The sequence below is a fragment of the Achroia grisella genome, unplaced genomic scaffold (assembly GCF_030625045.1).
Source record: "Achroia grisella isolate CSIRO2021 unplaced genomic scaffold, CSIRO_AGI_Agris_v1 utg676, whole genome shotgun sequence".
NCBI lineage: Eukaryota > Metazoa > Arthropoda > Insecta > Lepidoptera > Pyralidae > Achroia > Achroia grisella.
This window is the reverse complement of record NW_026712992.1, coordinates 55264-73940: the sequence shown is the minus strand read 5'-3', so window position 1 is coordinate 73940 and position 18677 is coordinate 55264. Positions and strand designations below refer to the sequence as shown.

The window sequence follows — 18677 nt, the reverse complement described above, 5'->3', positions numbered from 1 at the left end:
TGCTCTGTTTAGTAATTCATATTTTAATATACATAGGTTTTTTTATTCGTTAAATATGTAATGCTAAAAGCAAACTATTGGTAGTGGATATTGTGAAGATAAAGTCAGATCAGTTAGCCCATCAAGGCGAATTCAGCACGATAGTTTCCAGTACTAACAATAGTGCCTCTAACCGCCATTACTTGAAAGTAATATTCTATTCATTACGTCTGGCATTTCAATAAAATTATGTTCAAATTTAATTATTTGTAATCAAGTAAAACAGTAAAAGAATTAATATTAATTAGAGGTTAGAAAATCAAAACTGTTAAATCGAATAAGCTGCGTATTAAAGAAAAAATACCTAGTTTCTATTATTAAAATAAAACTTGATCTGCTGGTAGACAAAATAGTAAAATATTATCATTGGCTTAAATGTCCTAATTATTCCCGTTGAACTATTGAAGTCTATACAAACAAAGACACAAGAAAAATGTAGTACGTATGAGTTTATAAATAGTGTAGATATACACATCCTATTGTTATCCTTCTAGGTACATACATTAGCATATTGGAATACTGCCCATGTCTAAATATACATACATATGTAGGTTCTTACCTACTTAACAATCAGCATCGCGAAATATAATTAGGTTACCTTACATAAACTATAAATCTTAATTTGTAATAACAAGTGTGTTATAATGGTCCATTAATCATACAGGTTAATTTTAAATTATATAATAAAATAAAATATTTTATTTAACTTTAAATAACACGTTATCACAAATACAGTAATCGTATATAGTACCATCAAAATGCCAAGCGATCACACCACCATATTCCTATCTCGCTTTATTACATACAAATTGCTTATTCCATCTCTTTCAAGCATGTATGTCAGCCGGTTATCTGTGCACTCCTCTGATATTAGCCGGTTTCTATTATTTATTTTCGTTCTCACACAGTTGGAGTCCAGACGTTTGGAAATACGTCGATGCGTTTAATTTTAAAAAATATAGTTCCGTGTAAATAAAATTCGCGCCTTTTTACCGCGCATGCGTATTGTTTCTGTCAAAGAGAAGCAACTGGCACGTAGGTTTGTGAAAGTAAATAATGATAATATTTGGTTTATAATATCAACAGTATGTTAGTTATTAATTAAAAGTAATTGGTGTTCATATAAAGACTGATTATTCTTCAAGTTTCGCTCAAAAATGGTTAAACAGACTGCGGTCATCGGCTTGGATGCAATCTTGGCGGAATTGGGATCTTTCGGAAAATATAATCTAGTGAACTATGCATTTCTATTATTCCCTGTATTTTTGGCGGGAATATACGGATCAATTTATATTTTTGAAGCCCCCGATATTAGTTACAGGTCAGTACTTAAGCCTTACGTATTATTATAAAATATTGTAATACATTTGTTTTGATATACACTGTGTTATAACTAAATTTCATGTATTACTTATTTATTCAAATAATTTTATAGATATAACAATATTGATTAACGATAATCGGAGATAACATTTTAAAATCTCGGGTGCATTTCAAGGTTATAAAATCGTGGGATAACCACGCCACAGAATTTCAAAGCGCGCATGCGTAATATTCAAAGCAGAAAGGCATAAGGGTCGCCCTATTCTGCAATGATCGTGTTAGCCATGTTGAAATAAAATAAAAATATACTTCTTTATTGGTTATATATATATTTATAGTCTATAAATATTGAATGTAGTCATACACAACAGATAGACGCCAACTTACTTAAGTAGATACAATATTGTAAACAAACCGAGCGTGCAATCACGGTTGTTAGGCAGCGTGCAGGGTGTGACACATTGTAAGGATAAACGGGAAAAAGTCGTATGTCTTACAACCAATAACTAATTTGCCCATTTAAAATCCATCTTTCTTACTTTTTTGTACAAAGACATACAAACTGATATACTCTCATAAAAAAGGACAAAGTTTATAAAAAAAAATTATGTCGTTTATAGTTAGTTAGTTAGTTTATATAGTTATATATATATTATATCGATAATGTGTACTTATGAACATTTACACTATTTTATCGAGGAAATTCTGACTTAGAAATACATGTAATCTTTATTAAAATAAACTTTATATAAACACTTTGAGCACGAACTTAGGCACTTTGTTTAGTTCTTTGTTATAGTTTAAAAAAAATAAACTATAGAAGTACCTACTTAGTATAGTTTACCTAATTTTTTTTTAATATACTGTATTGCTATTTTTGTGCTGAACATACAAATAAATCCTTTATCTATCTAATTAAATAAGACAGTGAGCCTACCGACGTTTCTAAAATAAATTGTTGGTTTTGTTATGGGTGTTTCTTTCACCTGAGAGTCAATCAGAAATATAAATCAAATCGACTAAAAAACTTTGTGTGCAAAATCTTTTTATGTCGATCAATTTTGAACTCACGACTTTTTGGGTGAAAATCGAAGTAATACGTCGCTAAGCCACAACGCTCTCAACTTTAAAACAAGTCGATTTAAAAACATTGATTAATAATCCAGTTAACAATGACAATACAATCCATTAAGTACTGTGATTGCTTTGTATTCGCATAAGTCGCTCATTTACATAATAATATTTTATAATTTGTCTTCATGGTCAATTTGTATTCACGTCTCTGGACAGACAGACAGTCGTGATGATAGTAACGGCAGGAAACTAATAACTGTCCCACTTATAACAAATTGTATTGAACGTGGACCATGGACGTGGAGTCTAGATGACGTCGGCACAGCCATGTAGAAATACAAGATACAGAAGACCAAAAGAAGACCTCGACTTACATGGGTAGTTTCCAAAAAAAATCTAACAAATAATGTAGGAATAGACATAATAATGATCAAGACAGTCTAGCCTAATTATAGAAAGGGTTAAGGCCGGAAGATTGCCATTGGAGCAGGAAAGACTTCGAGTGGCGACTGCGGATCGGAAGGCCTCCGACAAGGTGGACCGACAATCTGGTCAAGAGTGCGGGAAAGCGATGGATGCGAGCAGTGCAGGACCGATCGTCGTAGAGATTTTTGGGGAAAACTTTATTCAGCAGTGGACGTCTTCCTAAAATAAATATAAAAATAATCTAGCAGGCATAGGGTATAATAATCTAGGAAGCTAGCTATTTCTCAATTTTCTTGCCTATTCTTCTTGTGCTCACCACAAGAAGAATAGGCAAGAAAATTGCGTGCGAGCCTTATTGATTGATAAATTGGCTATAGGAACATAACATCAGTTGTGATATTATCTATTTTTAATAGTTATAATCTAGATTAATTTATTTTATGAAGAATCACATTCGAGTATAACTTTTCATCCCAAAATGCTTCGTGCGCTAGGATTACTTAATGTAATCCTTTTGTATCGTGTTTTATTTGGCCAATGAAGTATTATATATAATAATATTAGAAGAGTCTGTTCGTTTGTTTGTTTGAAGGAGCTAAGTAATCTCAAGAACTGCTGGTTCGAATTGATATTTTTTTTGTGTTGGATAGTCAATTTGGCGTCCACGCTATATCTAATAGAAGCGAAGCATGAGTGCAAAATGTTGCAAAAACGGGAAAAGCTATTAATATTTTGAGGCTTTCCTTTGCGTGCACTGCCCGAACGAAGTCACGGGCACAGCTATTACTATATAAAAGTAAACATCGCAACGACTAATAGGAGCCGTAATTAAAATAATTAAAAAATAAACGGGAAAAATATGCAGTTGCACGAGTTAGCTAATATTTTATAATTTGCCTCCACGGTCAATTCGTTTTCAAGACCGTTGAACAGACAAGAAGTTAGATACGGAAACTCCTAACTGACGTTTTCCTCACATCGCCCTATTATCAATTACTGCGACAAATTTCATTGTACTAACATCCAGTATTATAAAATTAGTTCTATAAGGTCCAGCCTACTCTAGAAAATTATTGTGATACAATGACATTGGATTGCGACGTGTCATTTTGTATTTTTACTGCCTAATCTGCACCCTTATACCAAAACACTGCTTACAAAGGAAACTGCTTGGCGACTTGAGATTTAAGAGAGTAGTTTAGCCACGCACTAAACTTTTGGTCTACCTCTAGTAATAAATAAATTATTTCTATTGCGTTTCGCATACGATTCAATTACTTATTGTGTAGCGTTTATATAATTGTAGAATTTACTATAAAAACCAGGCCTAATGTAATATTAAATGGCGAAATAATAACATGGGACGTAAGTACACGTATTTTATGTATTATATTTTTTTCATGATTAATGTACGCACTACAAATAAAAAGAACTAGAATAATATTGTTATTATTATGTATGAGTACCTAAACGTAATGGTTTTTTAATATTCATTTTTTGTATGCATAATTTACCATGTCAATTTCTTGCAATCAGTTAATCTGATAACATCATCATCATCATCATCTGCTTCATCCTTATGCCATTTATTTGGGGACCGCGTAATATGTTTTTCTCTTCCATTCATCCCTCTTCGCAGTCTTCTTGTTATTTACTCTCTTTCTTACCATATCATCTTTCGCGTAATCTGAGACTACGTAATCTTTCCGGATAACAATAGATATAAAAAAATACTTCCAACGTATATCCTAGAATTTTAGTTTTTAACTTCCGTGAACTGTAAGAATTAACATAGGATGATTCGAAAATTATTTTAATTCTATAATAGCTGCTCTACGACTTCAATCGAGTTGTTTGGTGCTCTTATACCTGACTTTAAAAGCTAGTTTTTCTGATTTAAAAACTGTCTTTGCAATATATGGTATATGTGCATGTTATTTATGCAAAAAAAAACAAACAACTAATTACTGGCTGAAAACAATTACCTACATTCACGGCAAATGTGGAAATAATGAACTAAAATACACCAAGAGAAATGCCAGACAATCATATTATTTTATAACGTGAGAAGCCAGACTGCGAACATCTGTGCTCTCATAATGGAGAACACTCAGATCCGAACAAATTTCTAAAATTGTTCGCAAGACGATAATATTGTTTTTTATTATTATATTATTTAAATAATGGAAGACATTACTTTTAAAGTCTATGTATTTTTGAAATGTTATTTTAGAAACAATAAAAAGAATTTCGATTTTTAAATTTGAAAATAGAATGACAATTGACAAAAAAAATGTAGTAGAAAGGTTAAGTAAAAGTCTTTAATCTATTTTTAAAATGTTTATTAGAAACATTAAAAAGAAATTATATTATAAATTAGAATACAGAATTCCTTCAAATATTAGAAAGTCCTTCTCTTCAAGAACATAATTTTTAAATAGCGGTACTCGCGACTTGGCTCACGTGGAATTTAACTTTATTTTTCTAAAATAAAAGTAGCCTAAGTTACTCCTTATTACATCAGCTAGCTGCCAATAAAATTCCCGTTAAAGTCGATCCAGCGGTTTCAGAGATTGGCCGGAACAAACAGACGGACAGACAAAAATTGTAAAAAATGTTATTTTGGTATATATACCGTATTTATATTCATATGTATGTAGTAAAATATTACAAACAGATACTTATTTAAATGTATGGATAGATATATTTTTTATTAATTGTATTATTAATGCTGGCAAACTTATGTTGTTGTAAATTAAAGCTATAATTCGAAAATCTCTTATATAAAATTCTCGTGTCACAATGTTAGTTACCATACTCCTCCGAAGTGGCTTGACCGATTTTTATGAAATTTTATAGGTATAGGCATATTCAGTAGGTGTGAGAATCGGCTACTATCTATTTTTCATACCCCTAAGTGATAATTGTGATATGTGGAATTAAAAAATACGTACAACCCTAAATTTTCACTCTCCTACCACCAACCCTTATTTTTTTACAGCGATATTAGTACTTCAATTTATATGGCAAAACTATGTTTCCCGGGACAGCTAGTGTAATATATATTAAAGAGTACCTATAGTACTAAGAGACTCTGAGAGTAAGAATATAGAAAAAAAAAGATGTAACAATTGCTACCAGGTGTTGTATCCGTAGTACAAGATATTTGGTATTGTCTATTCCACTGATAATTATAATATACAGACAATGTTACTAATGACAATGTGACAGATAGATAAACAACTATCGGTCGTAACTAATACCACAGATAATATAATATTACATACTAATACTAAACTACTAGTGGAGGACCCTTTTTCCATGTTTCTTTAATTTATTTTTTTCTGTTCCTTTTGAGAAATTAAACTTCGGTTTTTTTACGGTATACTCGTTTTTCCTATATTTTTCTGACAACGGTTTCATCCGACTTCAATAAAAGTGGAAGTTCTTAATTCGACTATTATTTAAGCGACAATATCTTTTCGTCCATATCCAGGAACGTTATAATATTAGTGTAAAAATAATAAAAAAAAAAAAAAATAATATCTCAGGACAATTCACACAGCGCCATCTAGTCCCAAGCTAAGCAGAGCTTGTGTTATAGATACTAGACAACTGATACATACATTTTTTTTTGTAAATAAATACATATTATACATAGAAAACACCCAGACCGATATAAACAATCATACTCATGAATACAAATGTTTGTACCGTGCGAGGAATCGAACCCACGACCATCGGATAGTAAACCACTGGACCACTGAGGCTGTATGAGGCGGCTGAGTATACATTTACATGGTATTTTCAAAATAAATTTACGTCGATCAAACTTTGGAGGTTTGGTGAAAACTATATTATGTTTATTATGTAGATATTAGTAACTTTTTATCCATATCGAAGAACGTTAATATTTATAAAGTAAAGAAATTTGTTAACATTCTTAAAATAAATTACGTAAAAAGAAATTAAATTTGATAAAAACGGAAATTAGTGTTTTAGTACTAGAATAACATACCATTTATAAGATCATCACCGCAATAGTGACACAGTATGTTTCCTTCCACATCGATCGCTATTTCTGTTGTCAGTCTGTATGAGTGCAGCTATACCAAATTGTAGTACTAATGAACCTATATTCATATCAAACTTAAGGCACGTACATTGAAGGCGACGCTTGTATCAAATGAACATTCCCAACATGTGACACCAGTGTGCGCATTACATTAACATATATTACATTGCTATAGTCTAATTTTAATACAGTAATATCGTAGTGTGTCACTACACATCTATATAATTGCAGCCCAATCATACATAAACGAAATATCTCCTTTGAAAAGTATACACTCTATCCTGAGGAGATGAAAACCATGCCTCCTAAGAATATCCTTCAATTCTTGTCTCTTACGGGTCTAGGTAGCAGGTCGCAGTGTCAGAGGTCTTTACACCTGACAATAGCCTATAACGCCCTATAAAAAAATAAAAAAAATATCGTAAATGTTATAAAAAAAATATAAAAAAATACTCTACCCTAACTTAGTACATTGTAATAACAATGAGGCAAGATAGTATAAAATTAACTGTCTGTGAGATAAACATAGAATAAAATAGAAATTATCTTTATTTAAATAAACGAAATCAAAATATCTCTGGAGTAATAATAAGTCCGGAGTGCTTTCGATCTGAGAAGAACTGACAAGAAACTCGGCTCTTATTTTCAGACTACTTCGTTTCTTGATAAAATTGATTCAGTAGTTCATGATTAGTCAATCTTGAAATATTATATACCAACCCTATATTATAGTTTATATTACAATTACAGCATTCGATCATCTTTAGATTTTATTTTTTCTACTTTAGCACCTAGATACTTAATTAAAAATCACCTCTATATCATTCAGGGTTTATTAGTGACTTATTGTGGTGTAAATCAAGAGAATCTGCGATTGGCAATTTGTATTCTTATTATTCTTTGAGCAAAAAAAAAGATTTATATAATAAGGTGTGATTGAGAGGGTTTGGAATACTATATATTACCTACATGAAATTATTTTACACTTATGCATCACAAAGTAATCACAAGAGTTATGTACACTCATCATTCTTGTTATGATTGAATAATGACACAGAATGTAAGTTCAGAAATATAAAATATAATTTAATGTACATCTATATGATTGTTATGAACCAATGAGTAACAATTTATTTAGGGAGTAGAAGATGCATGTAAAATAATTATTCCTAGTTTTTTATCAATTTTTGCGGACCAACTGGACTTTGTTACTAGAATGGTCGTCGAACAATCAACATTAGCCTACCAAACTCTTCATCGACTGATGATGCCTTGTTTAGAGGCGAAACACGCAATATAGATGTAAATCAAATAACGGTTGGAATTTGATCACTAAAAGGAAGATTATAACTTCCAGTAGCGGTGGTCAGGTTTTTTTTAGTGGATGATAATGGAATGAAGCACCCGCCTGCGCTAACGGGTTACGCTGGCGGGGCACCACTGGAGGATGAAATGACGAACATGAAGTCAGATCAGTTAGCCCATCGTGATAAATTCACCGGGAATTTATAACGATGGTTGTCAGGGGGAACCGCGTTGATGACCTCAACGCGGTTCCCCCTGACAATGTACATTGTCAGCAATGGGATTATCAGTCCACGGTGGTCAGGTTTTCGAACTGAATATTTGTCGTTACACACAAGCTAGCCAAATATAACAAAATAATATAATTCCATTAAGTATTTATTAATAGGGGTAAAATAAATTTATAAGTACTACACAGTACGTAGTTTTTCGAATTCTACCTATATATTATGTCTATAATTCGGAAATCATTTGCGTTACTTACGCCTACCTCTATCTACGTAGTTCTGCTATCAATTAACTTTTTTTGTAAACTTTACCGGGTTTAAGGTTATGGTACTGAAATTACATACGTTGTCATGACACCTTGGTCCTCAAGAAAGGTAAAATTCTAGGTCTACTAAGTACTACTATCCCCTGACAACGGTTTAAATTTCAATGAGGTGGGCCGTAAGTTTGCTTGTCCAACTCTTATTCTACTTACATAAAAAGAGCTTATTATAAATCTGCTTCACAGCAAAAATAAATTAAAGACGCCAACAAATGCGTACAATAGAGGACGACTATATTTATTTTGACATAGCTTGTTAAAATATCATACCAATTCCAGAACGTCTTATTTCCAGAGACCGGTTCTATTTTTGCGTATTATTGAATCCATTTACATGCAAATTTATTCTCATAACATGTCCTTGTAACACTTATTTTTATATACGATTTTAGGGTTCCGTGGGCGATCCTATCCCACAATTGTCCTTTATCAATCTGTTCGTGACTTTATTTTGTTAAGATCTTGAATGTTTAAATGCTATAATGTAGAAAAATTTTAGTTTAATTGTCTCTGAAATTATTATTATCTTTAAATTTAAAAACTTGCAATTGTTATAATATACATAGGTCATCAAGAATATAGTAAATATTCTTAAACATTGAATTAAACAAAAAATAATCATTTAAATCAAACAGCTTTAACAAAACACTTCAAACAGAAATATTTTGTTCGTGAAATCTTCAATCTATATGATATATATTTGACGACCTCGGTGCTCTAGCGGTCTGGCACACCGCTTTGTCCGATGGTCGCAGGTTCGATTCCTCTCAGGGCACAAACATTTGTATTCGTGAGTATGATTGTTTGTATCGGTTTGGGTACACAGTACACTCAATTCACAGGATTTTAATTTCTATTTGGTAGTATCTGCGCGCGCTTGCGCACCTTTTTATACTCGTATCTTAGAGGAATTAAAGGCATACAAAAGATATTTTTTAACATTCGATAATATTTTTTAAATTACGGTAAACAAACTGTTTTTGAAATTACTTAACATATCAATCCCATACATAAACTGAACATTCATAACACATCCTGTTTTTAATATACTTACTAATTAAACGAAAAGCATTTAATTGTTTTCGCTCGCTATATCTTTATCACTTGCTCCGAGGTGCTATCACTAACACCCGGTCTGACCCCGGTCGATCAATCATGGGTAGTCATCAAGCGACTGGTATTAATTATATTACGTCCCAATTATATCAATAGGAGCTGTATTTTTTTAATTGATTCATAATTTAAGAGCCGTGCTGCTACTCGGTGGAGCTCTTGCCATTATCCATCAATCTCTTTAATTCTTCATACGACATGACTCCAACTTTTGCCTCGATTTGCCTAATATAGCAGTGTCTTGATCTTCCTCTTTCCCTCTTCCCTTCAATTTTCCTTCGATAATATTATTCACAAGTTCATCTTGTCATTTTGTGCCCAAACATTTTTCCCCATCTATTCTCTATAGGTATATAATAGGTAATACTTATCTATCTCCCTCTTTACGTTCATTAATTTCTTATTTTGTATTTGCAACTTTTTAAATTATTACTGAATATAATGAAAACTAAACTGATAAAAACAGTTTGAAGAAGGATATATTAAGGTTTCCTAAGCGTCGGCAACGCGCAGGTGACACCGCTAGTGTTTCAGGCGTCCATGAGCTACGGTAACCGTTCACCATCAGATGGGCCGTATGCTTGTTTGCCACCATCGTAGTATAAAAAAAGGATGTCAAGTGAAATGTGCATATCAAATATTACGTTAACCATGACGTTATTAGTAATACCTTCGACTATCTCATTTCAAAATAATGTTATTAGGATATCTAATCTCTAGAGAGGCAAAATTGTCCACTACAGGCGTTTTTGTAATGTTTATTTTCATTTACATTTTTTTTGTATTATCATTTCATAGCGAAAACTGCAATTATTAAAATCTAGGCACAGCTTTTTAATACTCGTGAATGGCAAAAAATAAATAACACCTAATCAGTGGGTTTCACCGTTTCATTGTTACCACTTTGCATCAGCTTTTATGCTATTTTATGTTTTAAGAAGTAGTAATTTCTTTAAATGAAACATCAATCAACATCATCAACAATATATATTCGTAAATCGGACATTATATATATGAAAAGTATAGTATTATTTACAGCTATCTATTTATGGAACATTATATGAATTGCATACTATATTATCTTACTATACTATATTATTACTGTACTATATACTATGTTGGTATTCAATTTCATCGTTATTTAAATGTATAAAAAATGTAAACACATATCACTAGCTTATATGAAACTAGCAGTACAGTGTATCTAATGTAAATACCTACATGTTTTGTACCTACATCGTTAGTAATGTAATGTGAACATGTTATATGCAGAATAAATTCCATACACCTACTGGTAAATCAGTTTGAGTTACTTCAGTATACTTTGAAATGTCATTATTGACCTTAAAAACCACATCGACAATCGAGGATAGTTATTACATCTACAGTTGCAAATGGAGACGACCTTACAACTGCTGTTAACGGGAAAGCGGAAAATTGCCGTTAAAAGTAGTACGAGAAACGAACCTTATTTGTAAATCTTTATGAATGATATCATATTATATGATTCAATTACCACAGTCATTAGAATACAATATACTTTAGTATATTTAAATTTATTTATCTAATTTGAATATACTATAATCATAAACTTAAATAAATAATAAACTTGGACAATTAACACAGCGCACACAAAAAGGACTAGATGATCCTTTTTTTTTGTATTTAGTTTATCGTAATTTGACGGCCTCTGTGGTCTAACGGTATTGCACACCGCTTTACTTCCTATGGTTGACGGTTCGATTCCTCACACGGCGCGAACATTTGTATTCATGAGTATGATTGTATATCTCTGAGTTTTATCTATGATTATCCATTACAGTAGCTCTACTTACCGTAGCGCCTCTTCGGTAAGCAGAGCTTATGTTATGGATATTAGATATAGAATGTTTGCCATTCGAATTACAAAATATAAGGAATATCCTACAATATCTTTCGACTATTAATTCAAATTTATCTTTGTTTCAGATGTCAAATTGATGAATGCGAAAACAAAAACAATGACAGTTCATGGTTAGCGTACGCTATACCAAAAAAAAATAATGAATTCTTAAAATGCGAAAGGTACCCGTTTAGTAGCAATGCAACATTAAGTAACATAACGTGTGCAGCCAACGATTTTAATACTTCCAGAACAGAAAAGTGTTCATCATATATTTACAGTGATGAAGATTCGGTTGTGAAAGATGTAAGTAAATTAATGTATGTATACGTGAAGCAAATAGTACCCCTTTTTAAGAACATTGCGCGGTCGGAGGTGTATGAAATTTCGCACACTTACCTATAGCTTGTATAGAAAACGAGTGCAAAAGAATAATATATCTTTCTAATTTTTATTAAATCAATTAAAAAATCATTACACACAATACCATGTATTTAACACTCAAATATACTCTTTTGTTTATTGTTAAATCCTGTGTCAAATTTAGAATAGATTTTAATGTTATTTGTCTATAGTCTTACTAAATGTTACATTAATTATGGTTAAATTTCGACCACTAGTTATTATTAAAACCCTAGTTAGTTATTATTATTACAAATGTACAGTTAATTTTATTAAAATAATTTTTAACGACCCAATTTAGTATAGCGGGTCTTGCACAATGCAGATATTTGTTTTGATCAGGAAACTTGTTCTGATTGAATGACTTTGAATATCAGAAGATAATGTATTAATAGAAGCAGATCTATTAGATATCTAGTGTCTATGGAACAAACTCTACTTGTTTGGATTTAGATAGTGACTGTGTAACAAATAGACTACGTACTTAGTCTATTTATTATTTAACTAAAAGTAGTATGTTGTAAAATCGCAGAAGTAAAAGGACGTTTTATCTATTATTTTATTTACAATGCTCCAATAAGCATATAGTTATTGCCATAAAGAAAACTACAGTCATATACCTAAGTACAATATCTATCGTGTAAAGAATTTTATAACAACGTAAGGAACATGGAAAATGAATAGAAATACGAAAAAAACATTTTTTCATACAGACATGAATAATCTTTATTCAAATAAACTTAAGTTTATACACTTCTGAAGAGTCACACTTTTTTAATCTACCAGTCATTCGGAATAAAGTTTCAGCACAAGATTAAGCTAGAAACTTCTCTGGCTTTTAAATAATTCTTCAACTTTATATTTAAATATTACTAGCGACCCCTCCCCGCTTCGCACAGATGCATACAAACCTTTGAATTTCTCAGCTTATTGCATATTATAAAACACAGGTATTATACATATAAACCTTCCTCTTGAATCATACTATCTATTGCTGAAAACTGCATTAAAATCTGTTGCGTAATTTAAAAGATATAAGCGAAGCGCTTTTATACCTTTTTTTATTCTTCTTTGTCGATTCCTCAAGACTGAGGGTCGTGACCACCAGGAATGCTTCCCCCAACCAAAACTCTACAGGCGTTTCTATCTTGTGCTAAGTGCACCGCCGACTGTATATTTCGTTTGACGGCCTCTCGTACAGGATCAGTCCAACGTGCAGGTGCCTTACCTCTGCCCTTCTTCCGTCCACGTGGCCTACCATTATACTTTTTCCAAATTATCTGGTTTTCAACGGGCCACGTGGCTGAAAAAAGTTAGCAGACGCTGGAAGCACACAGTAGAGAGACGGGTTCTGATATCCAGTTCCAAAATAGATGCATTAGTGCGGCGCTCCGTCCATGATATTCCTAACATTTTGCGCCAGCACCACATCTCGAAAGCATCTATTTTGGTTTATACTGTGTAAAGAAGATAAACATATATTTTGACTAAAAAAACAGTGTATTAAATATGCAGTACTTTGAGTAACAAAATAAATTAATAGTCAAATGAGAGCTAACCAGCACATGAGCCCTACTGCTGAGCAGCACATATCTAATTTAGGGTCGGCAGCACACACGTGACACCCCTGATATTTCAGGCGTCCATAGACTACGGCAACTGTTTAGATGAACCGTATGTTCATTTGCCACCAACTTACTATAAAAATGTATTAATTTAGTAGTTCCGTAACTTATTATATCATACGATATTTGTAATTAAAACATAGTTTATTGACCCAAAGAAACAGATAAAATTCCAATAAAATGTTATACAACTTACCCTCGTTCGTGTTGTCGTGTGGCGCGTTATAAAACACGCAACCGGTTGGTAATCTTGAACAAAATAATAATTAAACTTTAAATACCGATAAAATGCCATGCGTTAGTGATTCAGTAAGGCACGAGACATAAGTGATTGCCCGATAAGCGGTATTATGTACGAATATGTGATTATTTTGATATGCTAAATCGCGCGATGTTTTTAGTTTGTAATCGAGATAGTTATTTTACATAGTCGTCTACTGGGTTGCTTCTGTGCAACTTATTTATACCGCAAAATAACTTGTTTAGTCAGCTATTTTTTTAAGATTAGGGCTGCATATTCCCGACCCTCTCCAATTGTGATACTATGAACATTTTTAACAACAAGTAATTTATTTATTCTTTTAGGTAATCAACAACGTATACCAATTATACACATCATTTAGTATTACATTATTAGTAATACTCATGAATTTATCCCAATGTTTGAGCAGAGTGACACTATCAATGACATTAAATTTTACAATACAATAACTTTAACAACGTTATGTCTAACTAAGAACAAAAAAAAAATAAGTTAATCATTAAAAAACCGTCAATGCAGTTAAACATGTCAGAGCCAAAGTTAGAGAACCGACAAGAAAGTAATTAAACACGATGGCATATTTTTGATTATAGAAGGCAACTAATATAAACTTTTCACAGTAATTATATTTTCTTTAAACAAAAATTACACATAACCGAAAAACAACAAATAAAAACAGACACGTATGTTTAACTCATTTCTATGAACAACCTAAAAAAAAACTTATATTTACTGTAATAATAAAGTCAGACAAGTTTCGATTGAAAGTATTCGTATTCCGATGAGTAAGTGGAGACGCAAGATATCTGAATAGAGATAAAACGAATACTGAAGAATAGCTACATCGTAATTTTATTGTTTGGACAAAACAAATGTACTTAAATCATACTTTCCTAATGGTAACGCATGAGAGACTACCAAAAGTGCTGCATGCGCCCATGATCCCCGTCCCATTCGAACGGGGATCGAAATTACGAGGGCCTGAGCCAAGATTCGAACCCTCAGCGGTGCCCTCAAACTAAAATCAAGCCAAGTTGACGTTCATCCGTGGAATAGAGTGTCATCTGCACTCGCCCCCTATCGTCCGGTGAAGCTGTAAAGGCCCGCTAACGCCAGCAGCATTACAGTACTCCGAAAAAAATGTGCTATTCAGGTGTACCATATAGACGACGGTTATCACATACTATGTATGATAAGTAGTACCTGAACGATTTTTATTTAATTTTGTTATTGTCGAATTATTATTATTAATGAATAATTATTATTTTGTAATTTGTTTTTATTTACTTTGTTAGTAGAGTAATTTAGAACTTAATTGTATTAATTTACTAATAAAGGCTATAACAGAATAACAGAGAGAGTGGACACACAGCTCCCTCTGAGTAATAGACAATTTTGTCTCTATTATTACTTCTAAATTTTATTATAAGCAGTAATTGTAATTTATAGTTTCTTATTTGAGACAAATAAAGATATAATTCCTAATGGGTGGTCCATCAGCCTATTGGTAATTCCAGTTGTAAAAAAGGCTGAATACATTACACGACGTAGATTAGCGTTAAAGTGATAAGTTTATCACTTTATGTTCAAACAATTGTTAGCATATCATGTTATCGTATGTCGAATTTTATTACTCGTATTTATGGCTTGTAATAGTCTTGTACAATCATTTCAGACAGATTATGATAATTATAATTGTGATAATTTGAAGTTACCAACAAAGATAAAGACAATATTTAAAATAATATTTGATTATATTTATCCTGACCGTATCAACCCATTATCGTTCGATTATATGTCTCCACAACAATAAGGTATTAATTTAATAATTAGCATTTTAAAAATTGCATCGTATAATTACATATGTCAAACTCTAGTCCAAAGAGTTTTTAATTGCAGTTACTAAATAATTACATACATTAGAGTCTATGTACAGTGTACACTATAGTGTAATACATATACTTTTTAGTTTTTTTGTTTCTTAATGCATAGTGTGAATAACTGCATTGTCATATGATATATACCTCAAAGTAGAAAAGTTAAATAAAATTATAAAGAATTTATTATTCTATTTAGTTAAGTCAGTCAAGTTAATGTCACCTAAATTTATGGTGATAAGGCAAGATAGACAAGGTAATGTTGAAACCTTGTTAACTGCTTAACACCATATTATTTCGAAATTAGGTTCTCTTGTCTGTATATTACTATATTTACATTATGACAACTATAAGATATAATGCTCATAATGATAAGGACACACATTTTGATTACAATAAAAACTTACTTAATTCTCGTAATATTTTAAACCATTGCTCTTTTAACCTACCGTATTTATTAGTGTAAAACTTATTAAAATTCTTCCGACATAATGCACTATTCATCCACCTGGAGATATATCTCCAATAAGGCCACATTGTTTATACATTTCTGTAATCTTTGACAGTTGTCTATACAGTTTTTCTCTACCTCCAGTTGTGTATTCACATAGGTGAAGGATGGATGGGAAAAAATATATACTGCGTCAATGGGATAAAGGTTTTTTAATGGACTAATGCTTTTGCTTCAGCTGGCCTTCACAGCTTCACGCAATAGAACTTAGACTTATGGAGCGTCTGAACATAGCTCCTCCCTGATAGAAATAACTTTAGTCTAAAGGTACCGCTAGGGGTTCGAACCTCGGCTCAGGCCGTTCAAATTTATATCTCAGCTTGAACTAGACGGAGAATTGATCGGAGGATTTATGCAGTTACATGTATATCTTTTACTAATATGATAAAACCAAAAGTTTGTGAGTATCAATGGATGTATGTTTGTTACTCTTTCACGCAAAAACGGATTTTAATATAACCTTACAGTAATATAGCTTATACATCAGAATAATACATAGGCTATAAATTTCATGCGAAAGAAAACGCGGGCACAGTTAGTAAAGTATTAAAAAACATGGAAGTTTAAATCAGTATATTATTAGTTTCATTTCTTCACAAGTATACTTACTTTGCTTTGTTATCATTTATTTACGCTTGTTGCAGTTTAATTTAGGTTGTCAAACTTGGAAGAGAACTTTAGTAGGCACGATACACAATGCTGCTCTGTTCATATCGTTGCCTCTAACTGGACTAATATCAGACAGATATGGCAGAAGATTAGCATTGGCTGTCTCATCACTCTGTAATGGCTTGATGGGACTATTCAGATCGTTCTCAAGCAATTACGAGATGCTACTGGTGTTTGAGTTTCTAGAACCAGCTTTAGGAGCTGGTGCCTATAGTACTGCTTTTGTATTAGGTAAGTTTGTAAAATATCTATGTACGCCGAAAATTTTACAATTACAATATTTCGCAAATAAATTATTTAATTTTATTTTAATGCTTTGAATATTGAACACAAGATATAAAATTAAACATTTATTTAAAGTTCATTAATTTCAAGAAATATCACAATAATTATAATGTATACTTGATAAAAGACTTTAATATGTGCATACGAAACTGGCTCTGAATTACTTTCATTATAATTAAAATGTTGTAATAGGTATTGTTTTATATAGAAACAATATCTTGTAATTAGTCAGAATCTTATTTGATTTATATTTTTTTAGCTATGGAACTTGTCGGACCTAAAGGCAGAGTATTTGGAAATACTCTTATAAACGTAGTATATGTTTTCGGCCTTATAACCCTAGCCGCCCTCGCCTGGTGGCTACAGAACTGGCGACATTTGCTTCAAGTTGTTTATACACCAGCGATACTCATTTTCTCATACCTCTGGATTATAAACGAAAGCGTCCGATGGTTGCTCAGCAAAGGAAAGAACGACAAAGCAGTTAAAATACTGAATAAAGCCGCAAAAATGAATAATGTAGTTTTGTCTGATGAACTTTTAGCACCGCTATATGAATTAGAGAAAATACCAGCATCTAATGATAATGAAAAAGATAATTTAAGTGACTCTAATAGAGACAAAAATGACAAACAATCTTCAACTCTGATGCAAATTTGTAAGTCTAGTATAATCAGGAAAAGAGTTGCTGTATGTTCATTTCTATGGATAACATGTACATTTGTATATTACGGACTTTCTATTAATTCTGTATCATTGGCTGGTAATAAATACGTTAACTTTATGCTGGTGGCATTTGTTGAGATACCAGCTAATTTTGTGTGCCTTCTGGTATTAGATAGGTATGGAAGAAAGAAGACTCTGATCTTGACATACGTCCTCAGCGCTTGCCTTTGTATCAGTCTATCATTTTTGCCCAAAGGTAAGATCGAGCACTTTATTCTTATAATTTATTGAATGCGTATTCTCCCTGTTGACTTTGCAAGCTCGTCAGTTTATCTAATTGGATAGTGTAGTCATTTCACATTGAAATATCTGTAGTAGTTCCTTAACTCTATAATTTATCTGAAATTCATTCAAGTAAACTGTTTCTTTAATATTCTAGATCATTAACTAGTTCTACGATAAAATGTTTTCATTTGCTAGATTTTCTATTTCCATAACTAGTTTAATAAGAATTAATATGCGTGTATGTACTACAAGTAAATAAGCTGCTTGAGCTAATAGTAGTGCAGTACTCGTATCTACAACTAGTTAAT

General features: G+C 31.9%; 1 protein-coding gene and 1 long non-coding RNA gene across 2 annotated transcripts in view; one reads left to right on the top strand and one right to left on the bottom strand.

Moving 5' to 3' along the window:
- The first annotated feature begins 948 nt into the window (after nt 1-948).
- Nucleotides 949-18677, top strand: part of LOC131849990 (organic cation transporter protein-like) — a 22754-nt gene continuing 5025 nt past the window's right edge. Inside the window, exons 1-4 of the mRNA XM_059200125.1 lie at nt 949-1360; nt 11874-12093; nt 17109-17364; nt 17678-18340. Coding sequence (XP_059056108.1) covers nt 1197-1360; nt 11874-12093; nt 17109-17364; nt 17678-18340 — 1303 coding nt within the window. The 5' untranslated portion in view covers nt 949-1196. The remainder of the gene's footprint in view (nt 1361-11873; nt 12094-17108; nt 17365-17677; nt 18341-18677) is intronic.
- LOC131849991 (uncharacterized) overlaps nt 13265-18677 on the bottom strand; it is a 16530-nt gene continuing 11117 nt past the window's right edge. Inside the window, exons 2-3 of the long non-coding RNA XR_009357815.1 lie at nt 14011-14063; nt 13265-13646 (exon numbers count right to left, since the gene is read on the bottom strand). This is a non-coding gene — a long non-coding RNA (uncharacterized LOC131849991). The remainder of the gene's footprint in view (nt 13647-14010; nt 14064-18677) is intronic.